This window comes from Silurus meridionalis, chromosome 3 (assembly GCF_014805685.1).
Source record: "Silurus meridionalis isolate SWU-2019-XX chromosome 3, ASM1480568v1, whole genome shotgun sequence".
Classification (NCBI taxonomy): domain Eukaryota; kingdom Metazoa; phylum Chordata; class Actinopteri; order Siluriformes; family Siluridae; genus Silurus; species Silurus meridionalis.
Window position 1 is genome coordinate 19770608 of NC_060886.1, and position 17608 is coordinate 19788215.

Here is a 17608-nt window from a genome sequence, read left to right on the forward strand (position 1 = left end):
TGTGTGTGTGTGTGTGTGTGTGTTAAAATGACATAGCTTTATAAGTATGCAGGTTGAGTACACTGGAAAAAATGACCCATTAATTAATAATTTAGGAAAGTAGCTATGACATTTTGTAAAGGTCATAAACGATGTCAGTATGGCACAGGGCTTCTGCTGAGAATAATGCTACCAGCTGAAACTCAAATGTATTTATACCATATTAAACACTATCTTAGATCACCAGAACATACCTATCATTAGTGCATAACCTGCACTTAAAGATCGAAGTAAGCAAATTAGTAAAAACTCTACCCAGGTTTCTTTGTTCACTGTGCTTTTGTATTGTTGTTTTATTGATAAAGTAAGCATGTGCCTTCCATAGCTGAAGTCAATACATAACAGATAAAAAAAAATGCATTATTGTACTAATTCCTGCCACTTTTCTTTGTGCCCCTCATAATTCTTTTAATAAACACTCAATTTGATGAGAGAGTAAACCGGTCCTGAAAAGGTCACACTGATGGCTTCCATCTTCCGCCTTTTTATAAGCTCTGTGAATCCTCTAAGAGTGAATTGAATTGTCTTGAGACTGAGGACAAGTGGATGAGTGAGAGTGGAAAAGTTTTTGGTTTAAAAGACATCTTCGCCTGGCTAAGAGCATACCAAAAAGGGACAGAGTCTAACCTGTAATGTTTACAAGATAAAGGGTCTGTAGATACTCTAAAAAAGGACTTCTAACCGTGGACAAGTATTTGGCTTAATATTGAGGAGTGTGGACAGTGTCTTAAAAATGGATGCCAAAATGATCACCACAACATGTAAAGGTTGGTGAATGCTGGTGTGAACAGGTTGGACATTTTGACAAACATCTGCCGTCCTGTCCTTGCACAAGTAAACCCTGTCAACTAATTAAAAATGCATTTGGATACGACAGAAGGGAAGGTGAATCAGAATCAGGATCAGAACGGGTTTATTGACCGAAGTGTGTTGACACACACAATGAATTTCTTTCCAGCTGTTGGTGGCTCTCAAAAGCACAGACATAAATAAACAAATTATTTTATCATTTTTTAACCTAGTGAGGATTCAATTAAGGTTTGGGATGGATTTATAAACTGTATAAACACCATTAATCATCATCAATAATCAATAATCAATAAAACACCTGCTTGGTCCAGCAGAGGGAGATAAAGAGCCTTGGTTTATTAACAGCTTGTCTCAGTGCTAGAGGTTTCATTTGTTTGTTTATTTGTTTGTTAGTTTGTTTCTATTATTATCGCATGTCTGCCCTAGCAGATTCATCTGAGAAACTGAGTTTGCTAAAACTGAACAAGCCGACGACATTTCATTATGGTTCATTGGTGCAGTTATTAGTTCTTTAAATAGGCAGAAAAGAATAGTCACATGTATGTATACATATTATACAAGATAAATAAAATACATAAAAAAAAACCACGTGTGAGTAATTTTCTGAGTGCCTACATTGTAATGTGTCGTGTCTGACATGTGCTTTCTGCCCAGTAGGTCCAGTAGGTGATGCCATTCACCAGGTAGTAAACACACGTGGCTTATAGACACGCATTTGCTCGTCTATTATTATCACACGAGATCTTGGGTTTTGTCATTTCTGGGTTTTTTCTTAGTAACATACGGCGTATTTGGTTTATTCCCTCTTGGATGCGAGAGAGAGAGAGAGAGAAGGAGGGCTAGAGAAAGAGAGATTGACATAAAAATCCACCAATCCGCGATGGCTAAGTGAACCGCAGACCAGGCTGAAGCCTAAACAGCTCTGCATTTTCTTCATAGGCGCCCTCACTTGTATACGCAGTAATGGTTCAATGCGCGCTACATAGTGCACTACATAGTGCAACAAGTAGCTATTTGGATTTCGACTCGTTTTCAGTGTGGAACAAAACCTTAAGCCTGCTACATCGTCCTGACCTGCACACATCAGTGAAGAGAGAGAGAGAGAGAGAGAGAGAGAGAGAGGTGACCATCCATTACACTTTCACCAGAGGCTTGTGTAAAAGGCACCAGTATAGTGGATCAGGGGGTCATGGCTGGCTTTCTGGTGTGGTTTTGGAACGAGAGGTTTTGGTTGCCTCATAACGTGACCTGGGCCGATTTGAAGAACACTGAGGAGTCCACGTTCCCGCAGGCGGAGGATCTGTACGTGGCGTGTCCACTGGCCTTCTTCATCTTCATCATCCGACTCGTGTTTGAGAGGTACAGTGTAACATCCCCGCCGGAATGATGCCAGTGTGTGAGGCTGAGAGCTTTTTTGCCCACTGTTTCGGAGTAAACGTGTGTGTGTGTGTGTGTGTGTGTGTGTGTGTGTGCATGCGGTAGCAGAATGGGACAGGTCTCTCTCTCTCTCTCTCTCTCTCTCTCTCACACACACACACACATTCAGAGACAATGACAGCAGTGCGATACGGGCCGCTTATCTCGCATCCTCTAGGTGTTGAAAGAAGAGCATCACGATCTGAGCTTTTCAGTTCTTTACTCTCACTCCTAACCCCACCAATCTCCACTTTTCCATGCCGTTCTTTTAGTATCATCAAATCCACATCTCTTGTATTTTAACACTAAAAAAGCGAGCAACTGCTTGATGGACGTTTTAAAGCGTCTCCATGGATCTTCCCAGCTGAAGGACTAACACAAAAGAAAAGATCTCAAACTTTCTTCTGCTCCATCAGCTGTAAAAGAAATGGCACAAAAAACCACCACCTTTAAATAAACACTTTTTTAAGATAAGATGTGTACCATAACGTTTTTTCCCCCAGTCATAGGATGTCCCGTTATCAGGACATTATTTATAGCTTGACATGATTTTGTGTTATTGAGGCACACGTGAAACCCATTCCAATCCAGAGACGGGTTATTTAAAAACAACTGATACCGGTAACCTGTTTAGGCATACAACACTGTAACTTATTCAAAACCGACCCCCCCAGGGACATTTAAAGGTCCCCAGAGCTTGTTCACTGTACGGTATTTACCCATGTACAAAGGAAAAGTGCATCTGATGCTGCATACAGACATGCACAGATTTCATTGCTGCAAATCGCCAGGTTCAGTGTTATAATGTTGCAGTAACTTATATCAACGGCTGCCACAAACTCGACAACAAATCAGGAAACGAATCTTCACCTGTTCGCTCATCAGGGACAAACGTACAGTTATAAAGAACATTCATTTTTTATCGTATTGTTATTGCTATACAAATAAAAATGAATTGAGTCACTTGCTTTCTACTTGATCGTATGGTAGCACATAATCGCTTCATACATGCTCAACTTTTTAGAACTTTTTCATGTCATTGAACACACCCACAATGGATCGCCTTGACTCATGCTGCCGAAACCACCAGCTCTTACTGAAACTAATGGTCGCTGGTTGACGTGTCACTGCAGGTCGCTGTATGTGTGAACCTCGCTCATAAGTCCTTTATGTCTGAGAGTAGAATGACAGCTTCATTTAGCTTGTCAGTGAAATACTGGAGGTACTGCTTGCAGTTTTGTTTCTACCAACCTTCAGCGCTCTCTGTGTCGGTGTTATTATACTGTTTGCCATTCAAGGATTGTTTGACCCGAAAAGCATTACAAACCCCCTGCACCTTGTTTTCTGTCATTCAGTCTGCCTATAGGACAAAGAGCTTTTAGCCTTCCATCAATATTTCTCTCAACAATATGTGTTTACTTAGTAATCGAGTACCTGATTGAAGAAATAATGTATCTTGGGTGTTCACAGTTGGAGATATTTGTTTATGATAAAGATTCATAAAGCGGTAGACCTTGCTCTGATATCATTATATAGCAATATCTTTGGGTATAAATGCATGCCTTTCTGCGACGTGAAAGGCAAAGGAAAAGCTTTTATAAGGGTGTCTGTGTATTTCTTGTGCATTTTATCCGCACATCAATTTTCACTGTGCAATGAAATTTCTCACTCAGTGAGTTATTGTATACAGACACATATAATACTTTTTTTCGCGGCAGTATTGTTCGGCCGTGTACCCCATTAGCTGTACAGTCAAGAACTATTTATGATGAATGGATTTGCATTAACTGCAACTTTGAATTCCCAAGATGGTCCAAGTTGGTGTAATTCTTTCTAGCTCTTTTAATACTGCGTCCCAGGGTTCAAGGTTTTAAAAATGGAGTTGATCAGAAAGTTAGGGGTTCTAAAACTTTTTAGACGATTTTTAGATGCTATTTATTAGCAAAGGCGTATTTTATTCCTGAACTTTTAACCAGCAATGCACTTATTTGTATGTCAAGATTATTTATAGCCCTACTTGTTTCAAGCTTTAAGCCAATCAAGAAGTGGCCAGTCAAACAGGGTCATTATAATAAGAGCTCAATCATAAATAGGCCTCCGAATATAACAAAATAAAAAGCAAGAAAAATGCCCGGGCTAATCTTCACAGACATTCCCTACCTCTTCATTGGTACTGTTCTTAAAAACTTAGTCTTATATGAGTTTAATCTTGTGTTTGAGTTTGAATTCAACTTACTTAAGGTCTTTTTTTATTCCACTTACATTTGACTATGGAAAAATTTTTGGGAGTGAAGAAGGTCTGTTATTCCTATTAATCCCATGTGTAGTTTTTTTCTACATGGATTGTGACGAAACGGACGCATTTTTGTGTGTGTGTGTGTGAGTGTGTGTGTGTGTGTGTGTGTGTGTGTGTGTGTGTGTGAGTGTGTGTGTGTGTGTGTGTGTGTGTGTGTGTGTGTGTGTGTGTGTGTATTCTGAGTGCAGACTAATAGACTGTGCAGTTGTGCAGCATTATAAATAACTGCGCACTGTTTCCCAAACAAATCAACCATAATGCAAGTATGATAGGATCTTTAATGCCATGTGATCACATTACAATGTTTGTGTTTTGCTTCGTGTGCTTTTATGTCTTTCACTCAAACTGTTTAAAAATTTTTTGAATTATTTTTTGAATTAATTGACAAGTCTATGTAGACATACAAGTGTGATTTAAAGCGTACACTTCTCTTCTGCATGTGGCTTTATTAACCGCTACTTCCTCAATGTCTGGTTCCTGATGTGCTTCATACTGCCATACTTGGTTGTGTATTTTTCTGTTTACAATAAGGAAACATTTTCCCATTGTATTCGTGAGACTTAAGCAGAACCAGACATTCCTTTATTTTGAATGGAAAAATGATGATGATGATGTTGGGGTCTTTAAATTCACCCGAGTTAGTGTGCAGTAATGTTGAGTTTAATTTTGAGGCTAACCCTGGTCTTTCTAAATAGAGAATTTTACACCAGACACAATACTACCACTAAGCCATATTGTCTTTTTTATTGTCAGGTTCATTGCAAGACCATGCGCTCTGGGACTGAAAATCCAAGCGAGCGGCCCACGGAAGGCTCAAGCAAATGCCATTTTGGAGAAAGTCTTCACTGCTATCACCATGGTATGCAGAGTTTTTCTTACACCATAAACAGTGTGAAATTGCATTTCATGGCCCCCTTTTTGCAGAGGCAGAAGATTAACCTCTCATTTATCCTTGTTCAGATGTAGTTATTTGTTATGAATCATAGAACAATCCACTGTGCCTCAGTTATTAATTGTGTGTGTAATAATACCCAGTAGATTTACAAACATTTCTGAAGAGACAGTTTTCTCGGTACTTGCAAGCGTTTGTCAAGTCAGGTTGTTATTATCGTTTCAATCATATACAGTGGATATAGTACACCTTGAAATGACGTTCCTCCACTTGTGCCATGGTGCTACATAAAACAACATAAATTTACACTGGACAACACAAAACTAACTACACACAGGACTACATCAAGATGACAATACAGTGCATCCGGAAAGTTTCCACAGAACTTCACTTTTTCCACATTTTATGTTCAAGCCTTATTCCAAAATGGATTAAATTCATAGTTTGTTTCTTAACATTTTACAAATAATGTCCCATTAATGACAATATGAAATAAGTTTTTTTTAAAAACTATTTATAAAATGAAATACAAAATCACATGTACTTAAGTAATCACAGCCTTTGCCATGACACTAAAAATTGAGTCCACCTGTGGTAAATTCAGTTGATTGGACATCAGTTGGAAAGGCACACACCTGTCTATAAAAGGTCCCACAGTTAACAGTGCATCATGTCAGAGCACAAAAGAGCCATGAAGTCTAAGGAATTGTCTGTAGACTTCCAAAACAGGACTGTACCGAGGCACAGATCTGGGGAAGGGTATGGAAAAACTTCTGCAGCATTTAAGGTCCCAGTGAGCACAGTGACCTCCATCATTCGTAAATGGAAGAACTTTGGAACCACCAGGACTTTTCTTAGGGCGGGCCACCTGGCCAAACTAAGCGATTGGGGGAGAAGGGCCTTAGTCAGGGAGGTGACAAAGAATCCAATTGTCACTCTGAAAGAGCTTCAGTGTTTGTTTGTGAAGAGAGGAGAACCTTTCAGAAGAACATCACTCCACCAATCAGATGTGTATGGTAGAGTGGACAGACAGCAGCCACTCTTTAGTAAAAGGCACATGACAGCCCGCCTGGAGTCTGCCAAAAGGCACCTGAAGGACTCTCGGATCATGAGAAACAAAATTCTTCAACTTTTTGGCCTTAATGCCAAGCGTCATGTCTGGAGGAAACCAGGCACTGCTCATCACCTGGCCAATACCATCCCTACAGGAAAGCATGGTGGTGGCAGCATCATGCTGTGGGGATGGTTTTCAGTGGCAGGAACTAACAGGATTGAGGGAAAGATGAATGCAGCAATGTACAAAGACATCTTCGATAAAAACCTGCTCCAGAGGGGCTCTGGACCTCAGACTGGGGAGACTGTTCATCTTCCAACAGGACAACGACCCTAAGCACACGATAGCCAAGATAACAGAGGAGTGGCTACAGGACGACTCTGTGAATGTCTTTGAGTGGCTCAGCCAGAGCTCAGACTTGAACCCGATTAAACATCTCTGGAGAGATCTGAAAATGGCTGTGCACCAACTTTCCCTATCCAACCTGAAGGAGTTTAGGAAGTTCTGCAAAGAAAAATGGGAGAAACTGCCCAAAAATAGGTGTGCTAAGCTTGTAGCATCATACTCACAAAGACTTGAGGCTGTAATTGGTGCCAAAAGTATTGAGCAAAGGTACCTTTGTTTTATTTGTCATAATTGAGAGCTTGGTTTTAATTAGGGTTATTTATATTTATTTCTTATAGATGAATTTCTGGTAATTTTTTTATATGAATTGATCGAGTTTCCAAAACTATTTTGCATTTGCGTGTGTAGTTGGAAAACTGTAAACAAGCTTTTTACACTTGATAATGTAATCCATTTACACATTCGCAATAACTATACAAATAAATAAACCATTTGATTTGAAGCTTGCCAAACAACCTTCACAAATATTTTCCAAGCTTACTGGATTTTCATAAATGCTACATTGCTTGTGTAAATGCTCCTGCCGAAATGATGTCCGAACAAATTTGTTTATATTCTGCTTGATAAATGAGGCCCACTGTTTAAGTACAAACAAAACATGCATATGAAAGCAATGCGTGTGGGGCTTATTCAAAAAGTCCCATGTTGACATAATTCTTTTTGTTGACTACTTTCTTTTTTCATTCTCCACTCTGATGTTCAAAAGTCTCAAAAAAATGTTTAATCATCAAACTGTTGCAAGATGGATTTTATCCTTTTTATAAAACATTTTATCAGGGTTTGCTTCAAACTTACACTAGTTAAAAATGCCTATTAGTGCTGTAAATAGAAAGTTATTTGACTAGTGAAAAAGATAGATGTCCTAGGGTTTGTTAATCTTCCATCCATCCCTCCCCCATCATTCTACATTTGTTATCTTAAAAACATTGCTGCCAGTGAGTCATTGAGCAAAAGATTAACCACATAAACTCCCTCTACAATGACTTATTCAATATCTAAATCTGAACAAGTACGAAAATGAAATACGATGGTCTGATTCTGTGATTAAGCTGGAAGTTGAGGAAAGAAAGCTTGTATTAGACACACACACACACACACACACACACACACACACATTAACACAAATTTGATAAGAGATACAGACGACATCACCAGTTTATATCTCGGTAATTTCACTTTAAACGAATGAAAACTGCATAATCATTCGCTGAAAACCACAACAGTGAAAAAAAATGTGATCATTTACTGCTACTGTTATTTGCTGCTTTTAGATTTAGTGTTTGTTTGCACTGTTTTAATTGAATTCAAGTTTGTTTATTTCTATAGCGTATCAAAGCATAGATTTACAGAACTCAAGAATTAAAGTGAATGATGTGTATATATCCCTGATTAGCACTCTTGGGTGAGTGTGGCAAGGAAAAACTCCCTAGACGAATGAGGAAGAAACCTTGAGAGGAAACAAAAGGGGAATCCATCCTTATTTGGGTGATATCAAGGGTGTGATTATAAATCATAAAAACAATATAAAACACCAGAGAATAAGAAATAACATAAGTACCGAAGTGTGTGTAATTATATGAAATGTCCTTTCTATAGTCTTATACAGTCAGTTGATATTGTGAAACCAGGAGCTACTAAGCAGCTAATTTGAGATCATCATAGATCCAACACCAGCTTCTCCACGCCAGAGCCTTTAAAAATTCGAAAAGGTCCTCTACATGAAGGAATACATACAGGAAACTCTACATGAAGTGGGATCCAAATGATGCAAAGTCAAATCCAAACACCTGCAAAGGTTTCCTGAGCCTTTAAATGGTGTCTCAGTCTGGTTCAGGCTACACAATCATGGGGGAAGACTGCTGACTTCACAGTTATCCAGAAGATGATCATTGACACCCTGCACATGGAGGGTAAGACACAGAAGGTCATCGCTAAAGAAGCCGGCTGTTCACAGAGTGCTGTATCCGAACAAATTAATATAAAGTTGAAAGGAAGAAAATAATAGAGTAGAAAAAGGTGAAATGAAGCCCATTCAAGAATTTGGGGGAGATTCACAAAGAGTGGACTGCAGCTGGAGTCAGTGTTTCAAGAGCCACCACACACACAGACGTATCCATGGGCTACAACTGATGCATTCTTTGTGTCAAACCACTCCTGAACCAGAGACAATGTCAGATGTGTCTTACCTGGGCAAAGGACAAAAAGGACTGGACTGTTGCTCAGTGGGCCAAAGTCGTCTTTTTAGATGAAAGGAAAGAAAATGTTGCATTTCATTTGGAAATCAAGGTCCCAGAGTCTGGAAGAAGAGAGAAGAGGCACAGAATCCAAGCTGCTTGAAGTCCAATGTAAAGTTTGCACAGTCAGTGGTGGTTTGGGGAGTCATGTCATCTGCTGGTGTCGGTCCACTGTGTTTTATCAAGTCCAAGGTCAGCACAGCCATCTACCAGGAAGTTTTAGAGCACTTCATGCTTTCCTCTGCTGACCAGATTTATGGAGATGCTGATTTCAGCAGGATTTGGCACCTGCCCACACTGCGTTAGAGGTTGCAGAAGCAGAAGGTCCACTTGTCAGTGCTCAGACCATAGATCAGACCGCATACTACAACAAGTGCATGGCCGCTATTACAGAAGGAAGCGTCTTCTAAAGCTGGCCGTAATAATACGACCCCAAACACACCTTCAATATGACAACTGCCTTGCTGAGGAAGCTGAAGGTGATGTAGTGGCCAAGTATGTCTCTATACTTGAACCCTATTGAGCATCTGTGGGGCATCCACAAGCGGAAGGTGGAGAAACGGCATGCAGCAGAGGATCCCAGCAACAACATGTACAGCTCTGATGCATTCCATGCCCAGGAGGGTTAAGGCAGTGCGAGATAACAATGGTGCTCACACAAAATATTGACACTTTGGACAAAGTAGTGACATGTTCACTTAGGGTAAACTCTTGTTAGGAGTTATTCAGTCAATAATGGCTGTATGTTGAGTTATTTTTAGAGGACAGTAAATCTGTACTGCTGTACAAGCTGCACTCTGACTACTCTAAAATATATCCAAGTTAAATTTTTATAGTATCGCCCCTTGAGAAGATTTACTAAAATGGTTGCTGAAATGTGAGGGGTGAACTCACTTGGTACTCTAAGTGACATACTGTATGTATATATAATTTTGTATCTGAATGACGTGAACTGATTCCAGGGCAGCTCTCTACCTCAGCCGAACATCTATTTCTAGGTGTCTGTTGTGTCTGGAAATCGAGGCCAGGGTAATGTTAGGCATTTTATGCCCTATTTTGGCTGCACTCAATACACAGTCTTCAATGATGATAGAGGAAGAAACACATGAATTTTATTTTTAAAAAAAGCTTAAAGCTTATGATTTAATAAAAATGTAAAACATTTGATCAGCACTCAGTAGTGAGTATCATCCATCCACCGAACCAGATTAAAGGTAGATGCAGGTGAGTGTGACATGCCAAGGTTTATCAGTGCTTGCTCCTTCTGATGTGCTAGTACTATTTTTGGCACACCAGTGGAAAAAAGGTTTCTTGACAAATGTTCAGCTTAATGAGCAGAGACTTGGCCGGCATTAGCGGAGTTCAGATGATCAGACAGCTCGTCACTAAAGGCGCAGACAAAATGTAGAACAGCCTCAGGCCAGCTCATTCTAACAGATTAGCTATTCGCGACAGTAATTGAATATATGAATGGGGTAATAGTAGTCTAGATGTCTACATGTACTGTAATGGACAGTGAAAAGGGTACAAAAAAAACGTGACTTCAATATAAGTACTATGAGTAGGACATAAAAAGCACACCTATCCTTTGTTAAATCACTCATGACAGAGTTCCAAAATGCTAGTTTAAAGCAACATTAGCGCAAGAGCTTTGCATCAGGAGCTTTATGAAATAGGTTTCCATTGTAGAGAAGCTGCATACAAGCCTAATATCACCCTGGAACAGTGTAAACATATTCTCTGAAGTGATGAATCATGGATCACTACTAGATTGATAGACAGATTTGGGTTTGGTAGATGCTAATAGAACACAGCAGAATGCACTGTACCATGCAGCAACGTTTGTTGGAGGGATAAGATCTGGGGTCTGTTTTAGATTGTTTAGGCCCATTAGTCCCAGGAAAGGTTACTATTAATTCTACAGCATATTTTTTTAATATTAATTCTACACATTTTAGACGAAGGTAGTTGTACGCTTCGATTGCACCACAAATGCACAACATTGTTTCCAGCATAACAATTCCCCTGTGGTAGATTAAGCTCCACAAACACATGGTTTGATGAGATTGGTGTGGAGAAACTCTGACCTGCACAAAGCCCTGACCTCAACCCATTCAATACCTTCGGGATGGATTGGAAAATTGATTGCGATGCAGACCTTCCCATTCAGCGTTATTGGCAGATCTCATAAAAGCTCTTTTGTCTTTTGGACACAAATTCCCACAGATAGATCTTGTTGAAAGCCTTCACAGAGAACTGGAGGCTGTTGTAGGTGCAAAGTGGGGCTACCTGCAGAATAATGGCCACATTTTTGGAATAAAACCTCCATCAAGCTTATAGAACGGTGTGTCGGTCAGTTTTTTCAAATGAAGGTCCTCAGGAAATAATATATTGTGGAAAATAAGAATTTAATTCAAGGATTTTTTTGAAGGATTTCATTTCCAGTGTCATTTGGCCACACAAAACCTTATTTCTGATAAAGAGCAATGTTAGAATTAATATTGTTTCCAGTCTTATATATTTAGGTTTTAGTGAAGTGTCAAAATCGAATGCTTGGTTCCAGTAAACTCCTCAGAACAATCCTGTTTCGAAGGTACACAGCAGTACAGGGAATACAAGACCAGCATTAGCCACCAGCTATCAAGCTAATGAACACATAGACATGTCATCATGGGAAATTCAGCCAAAAATGGGTCTGTCAGTGACTCAGGTGCTTACTGCATGCTCTGCTGTGAACCTTTTTAAACACCTTGATGATATGACTTCTACAGGGGATGATCTTTTTCTGCCTGTAGAATAAACTCAAATAGACAATTTTTTTTAGTCACCCAAATGAGGATGGGTTCCTCTCAAGGTTTCTTCCTCATAACATCTAAGGGGAGTTTTTCCTTGCCACAGTCCTTGCCACGGCTTGCTCATCAGGGACAAATTCACACCATTCACCATCACTGTTGATTTGTGTAAAGCTGCTTTGAGACAATGTCTGTTGTGAAAAGCGCTATACAAATAAACTTGACTTGACTTGACAGTTTTAATAGGTTTTGATTAGAGGTTTAGGTATTACATTTATACTGAATGTGTACACACACATTCAGTATAAATTTTATTTAGTGTGTGTGTGTGTGTGTGTGTGTGTGTGTGTGTGTGTGTGTGTGTGTATATGTGTATGTGATTGTTACCAGGTGATTGTCAGATTATGAAGTGTAATCCAAACTAAACCAGCCTACCGAAGGTACTACCAAGCACAAACATTGTTCTGAGTAGGGCTGCAGCTGTAGAATATTTTAGTAATCGAGTATTCTACCGATTATTCCATCGATTAATCGAGTATCGAATAAGAAGTACTTTTCTTTATTAAAGAGAAATACTAAATATACAAGAGAAAATAAGATGGATCACTTAAAATGACCAAGTGGTTTGTTTCCCTTTTATAAAAATTGACAATTTATTGCTGAAATTGAAGTGTTGGTGTATGAAGGAGGCTCCTCTGCTTCATCTGTCTTGTTCAATCTTCTCCTCGCCCAGCCTACCAAACCCACCCCCCAACCGCAATTTTCTCCCCATTCCTACATTTATTTTCATTCTGTAGCATCTTCTGTGTTTACTTGTCCTGAGCGGGCGGTGCATCAGAGGACTCTAAAAGAAGACTCTGTGATTTTTTTAATTATTGAAGCCTTAATAATTAATAATTTGCCTCAAAGATTTTTTATTTTTGAATTACTAAAGTAACTAGAAGAATCGTTTCCTTCCTAGTTCTGAGTAGTCATACCAGTGCTGCTTAGTCTCTGACGTGTATTGTTTTGTCTCTCAGCATCCTGATGAGAAGAGGTTAGAGGGCTTGTCAAAGCAGCTGGACTGGGACGTGAGGACAATCCAGCGCTGGTTTCGACAGAGACGTAATCAAGAGAAACCGAGCACTCTCACCCGCTTCTGCGAAAGCATGTAAGACTCGTCATAGCTTTTTTTGGGCCTGTTTAAATAGAAATGTGGTCAGCTGAGTCACTACCAGCATGTTTTTTTCCCCAAACTGTAGCAGATTCGCTATAATCCAAAAGATTTTCTATGTATTTTTTGTTAAGACAAACTGCACTCACTGTGCTTGGCTCAGTAGGAAAAGAGAAAAGTGTATTAAACCTCACAGCTGCTTGTTTAACTCTAGAAAAACAGGGAAGTGTTTACACTCCAATGGTCAGGCTTTGCCTTTACAGATATGAAGCAGTGGGACATTGTGTATGTTCTCATGATATCTCTTAAGTTGCAGAATGCAATTCTTTGTCTTCTCTTTCCCTGTCACATCTATATTTTTCTTCTCAAAGAATATACACTGTGTAAAGAATAAAACATTTGGGAATGTAACGCTATAGAAAAACCTGAAGTTGGTTTTTATTCCTCTTACATTGAAAATAATAGTGATTGAAATAATTTTTTATTCATTCAATTAAAAACATGTACTTTTTATCCACTTATAGCAAAGATGCCCAAACTAGAGCCTATGTAGACCTTTGACTTGGCCCACCATGAAATAAATATGAGACCTGTAAAGAACGGGCAAAAATACCATTGCCACAGATCTTCATTTCTAATATAACATAATATTTTTGTTTTATTTTTAAGCTGCATAAATGTAAATTGAAATCAAATGTGGAGAATATAAACGAATTTGACTGTTATTTTAAATGTGTAATTGAAGGTGCAGATATCGAATGTTTCGTAACAGCTTATTATGGAAACAGTGGAAGCTAAGACAAGAGGAAATTGTCTGCTGTTTTGAAATAATGTAGTTTTTGTCATTGTTGCGAAACCAAACAATTCTTCAGCTTTCTCAAAGTATTGCGCTGAGAATAAAAGAGATTTACACAGCATTATGCAGCATTTACTTTTGGCCCACAGGCTTTTTTAGACCCCAACTTATAGTTTTGTTTAATTTAGTGGCATATTCAGGAAACATTTTAGTTCCCGTTATTACTTATGTTATAGCAGCTGTATCGAAGTTAAGAAAAAAAAAAATGCAGCTTATTATTTTTTTCGACAAATAGTGCAGTTCTCTGGAGACTCCGTCCGTAATTATTGGATAAAAATATATTTTCAGCAAAGTGAAATTCTTTTTCTTTGTATACCCTATCTTGTTAGGAATTAGTGGTCAGTGCGAGGGGTAGCCAAGATGCAGTGCAGCTGGAGTAGAAACGGTTAAAGACCTTGCTCAAGGTTAAAAATAGATGCAGTGCTTTGGCTTGAAACCTCAACCTTCTCATCATTAACTCGTAACTGAGCCTTAACTTTTGAGTTTAAATTTGTACATTAATCTTTATATTAGATTATGTGTATTAGCTGTAACTGAAATATATATGTGAATGAATGTAAACCTGTGATATGAATTAGAGCTAGCAATACTCTCAGAGCCATGCTTTTGAAGGCTGGGCAAAATAACAAAAATATAAGGATAAGGAACATATTAAGGACGTTTCCAACTATATACCAACTATATTTTAGGAAATTGTAGTGCATAATCATTTACCATAATAGCAACATGTATTGCCCAGCCATTCTGACCAATCAGATTTGTGATTTTATTTTATTTATTTATTTATTTATTTTTTTTGCAGCCGAAATAGCGGCGATCTTTACAGATCCTGTTGAAATTACAGAAGTGTTACTGCCTACTTACTGTAGAAAACTACTCTTGTGGCTGACTTTGCCATAGTTCTCAAACAGCCTGTATGGCTGTGGTGAAAACTGTTTTCGCATCAGGCTCAGACATAATTTCCATGCAATTATTTCTTTCTGCAGGATGTTTTGTGTGGTAAGTTGTGAAATTGCTTTCCGTTGCATTTCCTCTTTTTTTAATAACTAACTGAAGCAAAGTGATGGCCACACTGAGGCCAGGGACAGTTGATTAGGGAACATTCTCTGTTTCTGAGAACATCTCTCGGTCTGTAGCACTCAGAGACACATTCGGCACAGACCCGCCTCCGTTCTGCCTCTTTCTAATAAATAATGTCAAATTAAAAGAGAATTTTTAAAATGCATAAAACAGTTTTTCAATTGTGTGGAAAACAGAGCTGCTTTTGAACATAATTTACGAAAATTGCAATTTAAAATTATACCAGGAAATGAAGTTCAGTGTGAGCATGTGAGTCTTCAGTTGAGCCGCTAAATTGCTGCACTTACATACACTTTCACTGCTTCCGTTATTCACATATTATGTAACAGTATGTCAAAAAAACGGGGTGTTAAAAATACACCAGGTTTATTAGGTACACTTAATGTCCAGGTGCTGTCAGTTTTGATTCAGATAAATGGTGTGTATAGCCCAGTGGAGTTGAATATTCTCATTCTGGTGGGTCTGAAAAGGTATATTATATATAACAGCACAGAAGTAGTTCCAACTCCAAACTTTATATGAATGCACTTACTGTAATGTTATCATTTCTGTACTAAAAGCGTATACAGGTACTTGTATAGCAGATATAAATTGGGAAAAAATTATGAAGTTGTTATGAAATGATAGCATTTTGTAGGGATATGTTTATTTTGCAACCTTTGGAAGAAAGTCTTCAATATCAATGCTTTGTAATAGTCAGTGGTACAGCTGTATGTTACCAAACATGAGAAAGTCTTCAGCGTAGGAGGCCTTGTAGTTTTCTGAAAGTCATACGCTTCATTTCAGTTTCATTTGTATTTTTTTTCTCATATGAGTAATTTGAAGGGGCTTTTTTTTTTTACTTGTCACATGTGATTTACAGCACAGTGAAATTCTTTCTTCGAATATCTCAGTACTGTCAGGAAGCTGGGGTCAGAACACATAGTCAGCCATGATACAGGGCCCCTCAAGAGAGGCAGCTTGGTGTTACTGGGGCTTGAACTCCTGATGTTCAGATCAGTAACCCAGAACCACTAAGCTACCACTTAGAGAGATGAAAAAGGAAGAGGTTGGTGCAGGTACGATGCGTTTTACTTTCACTTAGAGGTGATAACAGGAATGTGATTGTTCGCTTGAAAATAATGACAAATGAAAACAGATATCAGGCAGTGGCACCTAAAAAACTTGCAGCTCAGAGTATATCTACACTTAAGATTTGCCCTGTTTCCCGCTCACTGCGATTCCAACACCTTCTGGTCTTGTACAACAGAGTGAATGCTGAAGCGAGATTGAATTTCTCGACGCCTACAGAGCACAAGGAATAATCGAAGTCGTCATAGAAACACCATATGACTTTAGCAATCCACAGTGTGTGTGGTCAGTGTCAGATATTTTTTCGACAGAGCGTTTAAGAGTGGAGCAAAACAGCCATAAATCATATTTCCACTCATATTTGCATTTTCTATTCAAATATGTGCCAGTGAGACTAGCAGAGGTGTTTACGTATGTACATCCATGTAGACGTGTTGCGGTTTATTTTACTTCCAAGTTAAGTATTGAGCACAGAGTGTTTTGGCTTCGTAACCAATAATCAAATATTAATAGCCCTGATTGGAAAAAACACACACACACACACACACACACACACACACACGTTCTCTTTCTCACTCTCACTCTCTGTCTACCTCATACTGTTTGACTAACCTGTTGCCAAGCAACTGCCTTGACCTATCATTAAGTAAATGCTCATTTGTTTTTACAATTACTCAAGATCGAGCTTCAAACAAAAGCTTTTGAACATTTTAACTGCCCTTTTCATGTCAAAATGCCACGATAGATTTTTTTTTTCTTTCTTTTTCTTGATAAGACCAGACCGAACTGAAAACCCATCACACGTGGCCTTTCTCACTATTGAATCTTCATTGCTTCTGTAAAATGGCTTAACCTGTGATGTACTGGGACACCGTATGATGCAGTAGAGCACAGATAGCATCTTAAATAAAGAATGTGAGATTTCTGTGCGACAGCAGCAGTCATGCAGTAACACCATGTGAGCTCTTGCAGTGCCTCAGCAGGGGACAGGACGTCCTCTAGCTTGGCCCGAATCTGTGAATTAGATTCAGGGCTATATTCTTGTTTCTTTTTTGTTTTTGTTTTAGTTTTTTTTGTTTTTTTTCTGTTTCTGTCACGTCTCACACGGCCCAGCTTGAATCCGAGGGTTAAAATTCTGAAAGTATCCTACATGCCAAAGCATGCTAATTTAAGGAAAAGACAGTATTTGTGCTTGGAAGTCTTTTTCTGGATCTCAGACCTTGAGGTAATTGCAGAGTACCCCAACCATTTTCTAACTCCCACGTACAAGTCTTATTGATTCACTTTATTACCGTTTTTACAAGGACAGAAAAATGTGCTCCTTTACCTTATTTGTACATATAGTAGCATTGTGTTCCAAGGTCATCCTCATTTGCATTCACATGTAGCCTAAAGATGGTAAAGCGGTACATGCATACAACAGCTAATTTTTATTACTTCTGTTTTCTATGATTTATAAAGGTACTGTGATTGGTTGAGCGATAGAACAAAACGATCATATCAACTCCTG

At 38.7% G+C, this 17608-nt stretch overlaps 1 protein-coding gene across 2 annotated transcripts in view; it reads left to right on the forward strand.

The window, feature by feature from the left end:
* The first annotated feature begins 1816 nt into the window (after positions 1 to 1816).
* cers6 (ceramide synthase 6) overlaps positions 1817 to 17608 on the forward strand; it is a 36537-nt gene continuing 20745 nt past the window's right edge. The window contains exons 1-3 of one of the 2 annotated variants that reach the window (XM_046845570.1): positions 1817 to 2208; positions 5315 to 5420; positions 12958 to 13088. In XM_046845570.1, coding sequence (XP_046701526.1) covers positions 2039 to 2208; positions 5315 to 5420; positions 12958 to 13088 — 407 coding nt within the window. In that variant the 5' untranslated portion in view covers positions 1817 to 2038. The remainder of the gene's footprint in view (positions 2209 to 5314; positions 5421 to 12957; positions 13089 to 17608) is intronic. The other variant, XM_046845571.1, reaches the window with a different exon arrangement.